This window comes from Leucopleurus acutus (genome assembly GCF_964270905.1).
Source record: "Leucopleurus acutus genome assembly, chromosome: 6".
NCBI classification, from domain to species: Eukaryota; Metazoa; Chordata; class Mammalia; order Artiodactyla; family Delphinidae; genus Leucopleurus; species Leucopleurus acutus.
In genome coordinates this window covers 100187017-100199741 of record NC_139149.1, presented here as the reverse complement: position 1 = coordinate 100199741, position 12725 = coordinate 100187017, and the positions used below count along the sequence as shown (strand labels likewise).

At 55.8% G+C, this 12725-nt stretch overlaps 1 protein-coding gene across 1 annotated transcript in view; it reads left to right on the top strand.

Moving 5' to 3' along the window:
* CFAP65 (cilia and flagella associated protein 65) overlaps nt 1-12725 on the top strand; it is a gene marked incomplete at both ends in the record, with an annotated part of 38113 nt that overhangs the window by 14522 nt on the left and 10866 nt on the right. The window contains 9 exon segments of the mRNA XM_082841420.1: nt 133-492; nt 2675-2812; nt 4224-4469; nt 5040-5264; nt 6156-6314; nt 6498-6648; nt 7105-7233; nt 8318-8531; nt 8842-8970. Of these exon segments, the coding sequence (XP_082697546.1) occupies nt 133-492; nt 2675-2812; nt 4224-4469; nt 5040-5264; nt 6156-6314; nt 6498-6648; nt 7105-7233; nt 8318-8531; nt 8842-8970 (1751 nt within the window).

The following is a 12725-nucleotide window of genomic DNA, read 5'->3' as shown; positions in this document are numbered from 1 at the left end:
TGGGCACCCTTAGTAGTCGGGGGTGACGTGTGTGGAGCTCTGGTAGCCTTTTCCAGAAAGGAGCATGCAGATGAGGGGCAGCAGCAGGAGGAATGGCAGCTGGGCCCCCGGCAACCGGCTCTCCCCACACAGGACCTGGAGGACATACCAGCCCCGCAATATCCCCTCATCCCCCCTATGACTGAGTACTTCTTCGACGGCACCAACGACATGGCCATCTTTCCCCCGCCCGTCAGCATTGAGCCTGTTGAGGTGGATTTTGGTGCCTGCCCCAGGCCCAAGGACCCCAACCCTGTCCCCCTGTGCCTGATGAACTACACCAAAGGCAAAATCACTGTGGCCTGGACACGCAGGGCTGATTGCCCCTTCTGGGTGACTCCAAACCCCTGCGATGTGCCCCCTCTCAAGTCCACAGCCATGCGCTTGCACTTCCAGCCGCCTCACCCCAACTGCCTGTACGCCGTGGAGCTTGAAGCCTTTGCTGTCTATAAGGTGTGTGGGCAGATGAGGGGGGGAAGGTGGGTTCTCTGCCCTGGAGGCTGAACGGCAGGGTATGGGGTCGGAGGGGGTGACGGGGTGACGTAGGATCCGTCCTCTCTGTGCCAGGCTCTGCTCCCTCTTCTTGTCTCCTCGGCTGGACTGCAGCCTTCGCGGTCTGTGTTTCCCAGGCTCATGGCCTGCCTTGGCCGAGGGGCTTCTTGACCCAGCTGATTATGTCTCACTCACATGCGCCTCCCACCCCTCCAGAGGGAGAACTCAGTGGGGCTGAAGCCCTTTGGAAAATTTTGGTGCACATAGTTTCCTGGGGCTCCTGGCTGGTGCGGCGGGGTGGCTCCTGGCCTCCCTCTAGTCCTTGAAGTAGGAAGTGGTCCCTCTAAAAGAGCTGTGGGCAGGAACTAGGGCCTGGGGGGCGGAGTCAGGGGCACCTGGTGATTAGGTGCGTGTAGGGAGCGGCTTCTAGTCCAACTTCCCTTGACCAGGCTGTCCCAGCCACGTCTCTTAGCCCCAGACGTGTCGCTCCCTCCTCATCTCCAGTCCATCCTGCCCTTTCCCTCCTTTCTCTGCTCTACCCACCCTGCTGTTCTCTCCCAGTGGCTGGGTGCTGGGGCTCAGGGAAGAGGAGAGCTGTGCAGTCAAGGTCAGAGTCCCTTACCAGCTCTGTGACCTTGGGCACGTCCCTTAATGCCTCTGAGCCCTGGTCTTTTCATCTGTGAACTTGGGAGCATATCCAAACTTCTGAGAAGTTTTTCCAAAGCTGAGTCTTTAGTTGTCTCTGTTCTAATATCTTGGCGGTGGCGGGACTCGGAAGTTCATAGGAATAAGGCTGTGGACACCTGGCTTTGCTGAGCCTGTCAGACTTTTAGGCTACAGGCTATAACCCTGTGCTGTCCGATATGCTAATCACCAGCCACATGTGGCTGCTGAGCACTTGTACTGTGTCAGGTCCAAACAGATATGCTGTAAAGGGAGGAGACACACTGATTTCTAAGACTTAGCACAAAAGAATGCAAAATGCCTCCTGCATCACTTATATATCGATTATACGTTGAAATGAAAAGATTTTGGATCAGATGGGTTAAATCAAATGTATTGTTGAATAAATTTTATGTGTTTCACCTTGTTGATGTGGCTACTAGAACATTTACTTTTTATTTATTTATCTTTTAACATCTTTATTGGAGTATAATTGCTTTACAATGGTGTGTTTCTGCTGTATAACAAAGTGAGTCAGCTATACGTATACATATATCCCCATATCTCCTCCCTCTTGCCTCTCCCTCCCACCCTCCCTATCCCATCCCTCTAGGTGGTCACAAAACACCGAGCTGATCTCCCTGTGCTATGCGGCTGCTTCCCACTAGCTATCTATTTTACGTTTGGTGTGTATATATGTCCATGCCACTCTCTCACTTCGTCCCAGCTTACCCTTCCCCCTCCCCGTGTCCTCAAGTCCATTCTCTACATCTGCGTCTTTATTCCTGTCCTGCCCCTAGGTTCTTCAGAATCATTTTTTTTAATATTCCATATATATGTGTTAGCATGCGGTATTTGTTTTTCTCTTTCTGACTTAGTTCACTCTGTATGACAGACTCTAGGTCCATCCACCTCACTACAAATAACTCAATTTTGTTTCCTTTTATGGCTGAGTAATATTCCATTGCATATATGTGCCACATCTTCTTTATCCAATCATCTGTGGATGGACACTTAGGTTGCTTCCGTGTCCTGGCTATTGTAAATAGAGCTGCAATGAACCTTGTGGTACATGACTCTTTTTGAATTCTGGTTTTCTCAGGGTATATGCGCAGTAGTGGGATTGCTGGGACTAGAACATTTAAAATGCCGTTTGCGGCTCACACTTGTGGCTTGCATTATATTTCTGTTGGCCAGTGCTCTCTGGGCACATTCCTGCAGGATGAATGCTGCTTTCACATCCCAGCCCCACCCTCGTCTGACTGGGGGGATCAAAGAGCACGTTTGCTGAGTGCTCAGGGCAGGGCCTGGCGCACAGCGGGAGGAGCTGCTATGACTGCTGTTCTCCGAGCTGTCTTCCCAGAGGGCCCCTCCCGCTGGGCCCCATGTAGGGCTCCTGCAGTACAGGGCAGGCAAGCGGGGGTGCCCCACAGGGTCAGACACAGGACTCAGCCTATCCATGGGTCCGGCCCTCCTGCAGGTCCTGCGGAGCTACAACAATATCGAAGAGGACTGCACTGTGTGCCCGTCCTGGTGCCTGAGGCTCCGGGCACGAGGCCACAGTTATTGTGCTGACTTGGAGCACCACATCCCTCAGTATACCCTGGATGCCCCCAAGGTGAGCGTGACCCCAGCAGCAGTGAGAGGTGGAACAGGGGAGCCTGGCTTCTGCCGTGGCCTGCAGATCCCTCTCCTGTCTCTGATGGCCTCAGAAACATGTCGAGCACCCTCCCTGGCCATCCCAACCTCCCTACTGCCAGCCCCTGGGGCTCTGTGCCCATCAAGGACTCTCTCCTGGACCGCAGCACTGGGACCGGGAAGAGGCTGGGGCTTAGACCTATGGCTCCGGCCTGCCCCATCTGAAATACTCCCCGGTCCTCTCACTCAGGTTTAAAAGTCTCCAGCTCCTCCGTTCGCTGTGTTTACTGAGTGCCTGCTAGGGATATGACCACCCACGTCATGAGCCCCTGCCCGTGGGGATCATCCAACTCTGGAGGGGTCGCAGAGCCCGCCCCTCGGTGTAACCCCATCCTCAGGGAGTCATCATTCCCAGGTCTCTCAGAAGGGCCCTTGGAGGCCCCGTCTGACCTGAGCCCCAGGATGCCACAGGCTGAGAAACATGGATTCTAGAGCCAGGCGGCCAAGTTCTAATCCTGGTTTCTCCTTCGGTGCCTCTTCCCAGCTTCCATTTCCATCGTCAGTCTTTTCATCCGTCTGCACTTCCCCCACCCCTCATGTTGCTAGAAAGGTGCCACTTTTGGACAATGTGCTTGGGGTGGTCTTGCCCCCCGACTAGTTAGGGCTTCCCAAAGCCCTCCTGACGGCACACGGGCCCCCTCGCTGACCCTGACCCCCACCCCTTTCCCTCGGCCAGTTCCTCGTAGCAGTTTGTGGCCTTTACTAAAATCCATCAGATTCTGGGCCTGTGTTGCCCCCCTACCCCCACTGCCTCACGCACGGTGCTCATCGCCCCAGCTGCATGGGGCGCCCAGGGCAGCGATTCCAGCCTTGTGTTTGGCACCCGGCCCAGCTCTTTGCCTGGTGCTGGCCACACCCTAAATGCTTAAGGAATGTCTGGAACCTGGGATTGCTGGGGCTTTCCCTTTCCCAGAGTGGGGTTCCCCTCAGCTACCAGCATGAGAATCCTCTAGAAGGGGCTGCTTACCCCCAGAGCTTCTGGACCAAGATCTTGGAAACTGGGTTCTCCAAAGGATGATTTGAGGGCGCCCTAAGGTGGAAGAAACTTGGGGTGGGGGGTCTCAGGGGCCTGAGTTTCCCGGAGCCTGTTCCTGTGGCCACCCCATCTCTCTGCCTGGAGGTCTCTGGAGGACAGAAGCATTTTTTGGTGCCAAGCTGTGTTCCTCCATTCCCCGCCCCCAGGGCACTGACTGGGTTGTGTAGGGGCATCTTGGATCTCCTGAGAGATGGCGCCACCCAAGCCCACACAGACTTCCCTGAGTGTGTGTGTGAGGTGGGGATGGGCAGGGCGTGTAGATCTGAGCGTGGGTCCCTCTTCTCTCGCACCCCAGCTATTTCCTGCAGTGTCCCCCAGTGAACCCTCCTACCGCAGCCTGCTCCTGACCAACACAGGCTCCATGCTGCTGACCTTCAACCTGGCCCCCAGAAGCAGCTCAGACGTCTCCCTACGGCCCAGCTCGGGCCTCGTGCCCCCTGGGGCCCACCAGATCTTCCTCATCTCTACCTACCCCAAGGGCACCTCCTGGAAGCAGCATGTTTTCTACTTGCAGTTCAATTTCTGCCCCCAGTATCTCAAGGTAGGAGGCAGGGGTAAGGACTGGGTCCTCGGGAGGGGGCCATAGTCTGGGGCTTCCCTTTTCAAAGCCACATTCTGGGACTGGCCCGTAAAGCTCCCCTAAAGTAGCTCAGGGGCTATTCCTCCTCCAGGAAGCGGCACGGCAGGGAGAGGACCCTCGGCCACATCTGGGAACAGCTATCCTCAGGACCTTGCCTGTCCACCTTATGGGGTCGGGACAAGAAAAGGGGTACAGAGGTCCCCAAGGAAGGACTGGGGGCAACCCAAGACTCATATCTGCAGGTGGTAGAGGGGTGTTTGGGACCAGGGCAGGGAAAGGGTCCAGGGTGTTGGACCCATGTCTGGCCCGTGAAATGGTCTGTACATCCTCTCTCAGTCCCTGAGTTCTTTTCCTTATCTCCTGGGTCAGTCACTACATACTCTGCCTTTGACAGCAGCTGCCCGTGCGCAGGCTGGTGGAGGGCCTTTTGCTGCCCTCTCCGAGGGGGGAAAAGCTGCCCGCCCGTGACTTTTGGGGGAGCCAGGGCTGCAGGGTGACGTCAGGGCACTGTCCTCCCTTCACTGGCCCCAGGAGGTATGCATGCAGAGCCGGGAGGAGCCGCTGCAGCTGAAGCTGGACGCCTGTAAAAGCGTCTTCTTCAAGCCCACCTGGGTGGGCTGCTCCTCCACCAGCCTCTTCACCTTCCAAAACCCGTCGCGTCTACCTCTGGAGTTTGAGTGGAGGGTCTCCCAGCAGCACCGGAAGATGCTGGCCGTGCAGCCCGCCAGGGGGATTATCCAGCCCAATGAGAGCCTGGTGAGTGCCCTGCCACACTGCCGAGGGCCAGAGGGAAGGGGCCCGTCATCCTCACCTTCACCAGCATCTCTTACTCATGCCTATCAGGGGGCAGGCTTACCCTCCCGTTCAATCCACAGTCACTTCTTCCAGCCTTATGGGTCGGTATGATTGTTACCACACCCCCATTTTACAAAGAAGAATTGAGACTTAGAGGGGGAAAATAGCCATTTACTGAGACTGTGAGTTAGGAGGTGCAAAGCTGGGACTTGAAGCAGGGTTTCTGATGTCAGTGCCCAGAAACGAGTCCACTCTCCATCCCTGGTCCCCACCGTGGAGAGATCACTGGAAGACGGTGTGGAGACAAGTGGGTGGCTACCATTAAGGAGTGAGGAAGAGGGCTCGCGGACGTCAAAGTGGCGGGTCCCTGGGGGGGGCATGGTGGGGCCCAAACTAGCAGCCTCCCATCCCTGGTCTAGGGCCTCTTAGTTGGGGAGGCCCAACTTGACCCAAGAACCACCAACACATGGTGTCTGTTAGAAGCCGGGGGTAGGAACCTGCAAGGCGAGAGACCACACAGACTTGGGAGTCCGCCTCAAGAGTTCACACCCCAGCTCCTGCCAAGCGCCCTCATCAGCTCTGTGACCTTGGGCAAGTTACCCCAGTTCTCTGAGTCTCCAGTTTCTCATCAGACAATGAAGCACTAGAAGAATACCGCTTACCTCGTGGGGCTAAGGGATCGAGGGGCTAAGGGAGATAACATAGCACAAGATGTGTGTAAGTGCCTGGCACGGGGAGACACTCAGGATGGGTCACCATAGCCTGATATCCTGCAGCGGGACCTTAGACGTCCAAGAGCCTGGGCAGGGGTTCCCAGAGACCCCCATGCAGGGCTAATCTTTGTGACCCCAGACGCTGACGTGGACCTTCAGCCCTCTGGAGGAGAGCAAGTACCTGTTCCGAGAGGGGATGTGGGTCTGGGAAGCTGGCCTGCCCCCAGACACCAAGCCCTCCGCCACCACCCACTACCTGCTCCGGCTGGTGGGCATGGGCCTCCGCAGCAGCCTCTCGGTGAGCGGGAGGACCCCGGTGGGGAGGGGAGGGGGCAGGGGACCAGAGCACCTGCGGGAGGGAAGGCCCCAGGGTGCCTGAACCTGCCCTTCCTTGGGGATTCTCTGAGGCCAGGGTTGGGAAAGACGGGGCCGTGGACCTGGGGGAGCCCCCCACCCCGGCCTGGCTGACTCTGGCCCTCAGGCAAAGGAAAAGGAGCTGGACTTTGGGAACGTGCTGGTGAACAGCGAGCAGGCCAGGATGCTGGTGCTCCTGAATGACGGCAACTGCACCCTCTATTACCGCCTGTTCCTGGAGCAGTGCAGCCCTGAGGCTGTCGGCAATGGCCCCCTCGGTACTCAGACCTGGGCGGGACTGGGCTGGGAGGCAGGCAATGAGGGGCGCTGGTTAAGACTGGTTAACCAGACCATGGCTCGGGAGCAGGCAGAGCAGGGCTTAAAACGTGGTGCTTCCACTTCCTAGATGTGTGGCGTTGCCGGGTGATTGTCCTCTCTGGGCCTCAACTCCCTCATCTGTAAAATGGGGCTGCTGGTGGAGTCTGCCTCACCGGGCAGCTAGGTGGCGCAAAGTGCTTAGCAGATGCCAGTGACACCAAGACACGTCCTCACACTGTCTTGATCTGGAGGAAGCACTCTGCTCCCCATTTCCTGGCTCAGGGTCTGCTCTCTAACCAGAGAAATGCTGGTCCAGGGGAGAGTATCTGGGGTGGAGCAAGAGGAAAGGCTGGACCTCCCTGTGTTGCACTGAGGGCCTCCTCTGCCCTTGGCCCCACCCGGTCATTCCTGAGCAGCTCTGCAGCTGGACCGCACAGAGGGGAGCATGCCGCCCCGGTCCCAGGACACCATCTGCCTGACCGCCTGTCCCAAACACCGTTCCCAGTACTCCTGGACCATCAACTACTCTCTCCTCTCCCACAGAGGTACCTGGGCCATCTGGCACGGAGAGTCAGGACCAGGGAGGAAAGGGGGAGGACTGTGTGAGCAGGACTTGGGGTGGGAGGATGCCGAGGGTTCAGACAGAGCTGGCAGAGTGGGTGTGAGTGTGCCAGGGTGTGCCTTTGGGTGTCTGGTGTATATGCCTCATACCAACCACATCTGTATGTGTGGGTGTCCGTTTGTGTGTGCCTGAGCTGTGGAGGACTCAACGTGAAGGGCTGGGCGCTGTGCTGATTTACTGTAGGATCGTAAGCAAATCCTCAGCTGCTCTGGGCCTCAGTTTCCTCCTTCATAAAATGAGGTTGTTACCATCCTGCCCCGGGGCTGCCTAATAAGAGTCCAGCACAGGAGAGTGGCTAAGAGTGTGGACTCCCTGGAATTGGATCCTGGCCTCAGCACTTATTAGCCATGTAATCTTAGCGACTTGTTTAACCTCCCTATGCCTCAGTTTCCACATCTCTAAAATGGGGATAATAATGGTGCACAGGCAAAAAAATAAAGTACATGTTACCACACGGGCAAACCTTGAAAACATTACGCCAAGTGAAAGGAGCCAGTCACAAAAAGCTACACATTGTATGATTCCATTTATGTGAAACACCCAGAATAGGCAAATCTACAGAGACAGAAAGTAGATTAGTGGTTGCCAGGGGTGAACGGAGAGTGACAGCTACTTGGTACTGGGTTTCTTTGGGAAAGACTGAGAACGTTCTAAAATTTGTGGTGATGGTTGCACAACTCTGAATATACAAAAAACATCACTGAATTGTATGTGTTAAAAGGGTTAATTTTATGGCATATAGATTATATCTCAATAAAGCCATTAGTAAGTATTATCAATAGTTTGAAAACAGTGCACAGTGGTGTTTGCACAGCTCTTAGGACAGTGCCTGGTCCATAGAAAGTATCAGATAAAGTTTGGCTGTTGTTGGAAGCATCCCAGAGTCTGCTCCTGACAAGGGTCCTAGGACAGGTTTCCCGGGACCCCTGCATCCTCAGCCTGTACGCCCCGCCCCAGGGGAGCTGGGAGGTGAGCCCACCCCTCTCTCTCGCACCGCTTTCCCCCAGATAACAAGGTTGGGGAGAAGCAGGAGCTGTGTCGCGTGTCCCTGATGGCCGTGTACCCCCTACTCTCCATCCTGGATATCTGCTCCATGGGCAGCGCCGAGGGCATCACCCGGAAGCACCTGTGGCGCCTCTTCTCCCTAGACCTGCTCAACAGTTACTTGGAGCGCGACCCCACCCCCTGGGAACTCACCTACCAAGCGCCCACCCGGCACAGGTGAGGTGGGCCTTGGGGAGAGGCAGGGCCTGTCTGGGGATGTTCTTGGAGCTTTCCGTCCATGCCCTCAGCCCCAGGCCCTGTCCAAGAAGGGGGTCCCTATCTCCTCCCCAATTCCTGCCCATCCCCGGAGGAGCATGGAGAAGGCAGGGATGGGCTTGAGGTCTAAAGTGCTGACCCACCCCTGCCCCTGAGTCCCAGATTCTCCAATTCCCACCTATGGGGAGATGGGTGCCAAGCCAGCCACCCCTGGAAGGGCCCCATCCTGTCCGCAGCCCTGTTTCTGAGACCATTTCTCTGCTCCACACAGCACCAGCCAGATCCCCTCTGTCTTCACCCCTCTGAAGCTCAACTTCAATTTTGGGGCAGCACCAATAGATGCCCCACCCTCTGTGGTGTTCCTGGCCCTGAAGAACGGTGGAGTGGTGCCCCTGGACTGGTACAGTGTGGGGCCCGGGGGGCCCGGGGGACAGGGGCTTGGAGGCCTTCTCTTGCTGGTGGTAGCCCTGGATGCCTGGTGTCTGTGAAGTGTGCCCCCCGCCCCCACTGAAGGATGTAGAGGCCAGGGTGGGACTAGGGTCGCCCAGCAGGACACCAGACCTGTCACTGGCTGAGTCGGGTCCACAGGCTCAGAAATGGTCGAATCACCCTATGGAGACTGGCAGGCTCATCTTCAGAGCTTAAGAAATGAGAAGTAACCGTCACGCATCTGCTGCACGCTAGCCGCTGGCCTTTATGAGCCTCTTCTCCTCCGAGCCTCACACCGACCCTGTGAAAAAAATCCCCCTCTGCTGACTCTTTCACAGATGGGAGGCTAAGGACTCAACCAAGAGCATTCAGCCATTAGAGGCAGAGCCAAGTTCAAGCCCAGATTTGTCCAACTCCAGAATCCCCGCCTACACTGGTTAGTCAGCAAGAAGCTGCGAGGTGCTCCTGCGTCCCAGGCATTGTGCTAGGCACTGGGGCAGCCCCGACAGAGCCCCAGGCCAATGGGGGCCGGGCCTGCACAGGGGCGAGTTGAGGGTCTCTGGCAGGGAAGGACAGTGCTCTGCTGCCACAGCGCTGTTGTCAGGGAAATGACAGGGCTAAGCAAAGCCAGGTGAGCTGCAGGAAGGGTCGAGGCTGGCCATGGGGCAGGCTGCACTTCCCCAATCACAGGGGGCCCAGGCCTGGAGACCTGAGCCCGCCAAGCTGGGCCCTTCCTGTGCTTGGCTTTCCTCCCACTGGGGCCCCAAGCTGGTGCCCAGTAAGCATCCTGTTTCCATGCCATTGCCATTTCTTTTTTTCCCTCCCTTCCTCTGCCACGCGCCTCGATTTCCTAGTAAACTTCCTTCTGATGACTTCCAACTTTTCTTGGCTAGATGGAGGTGAGAAAGAAGTGTCCCCGTCTGGGTCAGGCTTGGGGGAGAGAGCCAGGGGCCCAGCCTGGGCATGGCAGTGAGTAGATAAGGGTGAACATATGCAGGGGGTGGCCATCTGTGATCTCAGGAACCTTCCTGCCTGAGCCGAGGCATGGGGTGCGCGTGGGTGAGGCTGGTGGGGGGCTGCATCATCCGGGGTGCAGTGGCCACCCTGTACTCTCCGGGTCGTCCTGCCCCTCCCGGTGGTGGAGGATGCCGGGGGAGCTGATTTATTAGGCGGCTTCTGTCTGAGAAGGGCCGGGACTGTGCGTAACTCAGGGCTCCTGGCCCTGAGTGACTGGGAAGCTTGGCAGGCTGGTGGGGGAGGCCCAGGGCCCGCCTGGAGCTCTGGATCTGCCATTCCCAGGGTTGTTTGAGTGGCTGGGAGCCAGGCCCCTGCAGGGCTCAGGAGTGGGGGCAGGAAAAGCGGCGCTGGTCTGTGTCCTGGTGTGGAGCAGGGTACTTTGGTGGACTGTGCGTGCGTGTGTATTTGTGTAGGAGCAAGCCAGCTCACACTCTCTATGGAGAGGGTCCAGGTTGTTGGAAACTGGGGCGGGAGGAAAGCCGGGCAGAGTGCCCACCGAGCTGGGCCGTCCATTGGGACATCATTGGAGGTTCAGGAAGGCAGTCCGTGCTCGTTCCCGGATTCCAAACGCAGGGAACCTTCCTTGGAAGGCTTGACTCTCCTAGGCTTTCTGTGTTGTTGTGTTTCCTTTCAATTTCTTAGAAGGCTATTTTTGAAAATTCTAGCCGGGTCTCTGCTAAACTCGTAAGGAACAGACTGAAGGTTTTATTCCTGCCAAGACCAGTAAGAAATGGGGAGTGTGGACTTGGCCTGCGGGCAGCAGCAGACAGGACAGAAAAGCTGCCGTGCATTTAAGGGGTGATCCCTCACAGGCATCAGATATACGGGTTAACATCATCTGTTCCCTCACTCATTCATTAAGTCATTGGCTAAATGTTGACTGGGGCTTCCCAGGTGTAGGCTCCAGGCCCAGAGCTCAGAATAGCAATGCAGATGAGCCCAGGCCCTGCCCTCCAGGTGGGGCGGACCGGCCTTTCGGTGCAGGGTGACAAGTGCTGTGACAGAGGCTTGTGCAGCCACTTGCCTCTGTTTTGGAAGTGGTAGGTGGGGGTGGGCACATGAGAAAGGCTTCCTGGAGAAAGCTACAGCCAAGCTAGACCTGCAACCCAGGGAGCGGAGGCAAGAGAGGCTGCGAAGAGCCTCCTAGACGGAGGGTGTAGCGCGGACATGGGTCAGAGAAGAGGCCACAGAGTGGCTGCAACGTTGATAGGGGGACGGGCAGGGCCTTGGACTCCTTCTCCTTCTGAGAAGGATTCATGGCTTGAGGCAGGGGGACAGGTTGGCAGGCTTCCACAGTCCCAAGATGGGGGCCCACACCAGAGGACTGGCAGGGAAAAGGGAACTGCGATCATTTGGAGGGAGACTGGGTGAGGGCCAAGAGGGAAACCATCCAGACATCCCCGAAGTATCAAGATCACCAGTTTTGCCGCTGATCAATATCCCGCAAATAAAATGACCAAACAGTTTATTCGCCTGTAGCAAGTCAAACAATACAAGGGTGATGGAAGAAAAGTAAGAAACACCCCAGCTCCCTCTCTAGTCTGCCCTGGAGGGTTTGGCATGAGCTTCCACTCTCAGCACTGGTACAAGGCACAGACACAGGGACGCAGCTACCCTTTCATTTCTTTTACCATAATGGCATGATGTTACACGTATTACTCTCTGCTCAGCGTTATAGCAATAACCTTTTCACTCAGCATTATGTCAATAACATTCCCTATAGATCAATAAAGATCAAGACGTATAGATCTAACTCATTCTTTTTAATAGTTGCATAGTATTCCGTAATATGAATGGCCCTTATGTTTTAAAACCACTCCTTTATTAGATGACATTAGTTGCTCCCGGTGCTTTTTAATATTTGTTGCCATCACTAACAAAGTTGTAATCAACATCCTTGTGTGAGTCCGTGTGTCTGTGTGTGTGCGCGTGCGTGCCTGTCTGCCTGCCTGCACACTTACGTTTATTCCTGCAGCTTAGTTCCCCCGAATAGAATTTCTGAGTCAAAGGGCATTTTTTATTCTATGCACTTTTTATTCTAAATGATGCTGTCATAATTCCTACAACAAAAGGTGGTAGCAATTTCTTCTCTCCCTGCCTGTGTTCGAAGATGTCATTGTTTCTAAACTTACCAGCATTGGATGTAACTATTTGTCACGATTCAGATGTGAAAATATTTAAGATTGATTCAAGGGAGTTTTGATTTGCATCTCCCAACTCCCCTTGAGCCTTTTCAGATGTGTTGGCTGTTTTCTTTCCCCCTTCTGGCCGTTCCCTCTTCATAATCTCTGCCCGTTTTGAGGACAGTTCTGTGCCATCCCTCTGAGAGTGCAGGGATCCTTCTTTTCAGATCGTGACCTTGGGACCCCTCGGTCACTTATTTGGTCACCATTTAGAGTGCAGTATCTGCTTTAGTACAGCACCAGGCATTACAGGGGCACTCATTCTATGCCCAGCCTTGCTTTGGATTCAAGACTACCAGCCCTCTTGGGGACCCTTGGTTGGTGCTGCTGGCATTTCTAGGTGGCTCAAATGGCCCTTCCTAACAGCTTGTCACACAAACCCCTCCAGGGTCAGTGCCCAGCTCAAAGTGGCCCACATATACAAGCAGCACCCTGACCCCTGGCACCCACAATGTGAGCCCCAATCTCCGCTTTCCATTTAGTCACCAGGACCCTGCTTCTGTTCCTGGGTTTGGGGGCCATTATG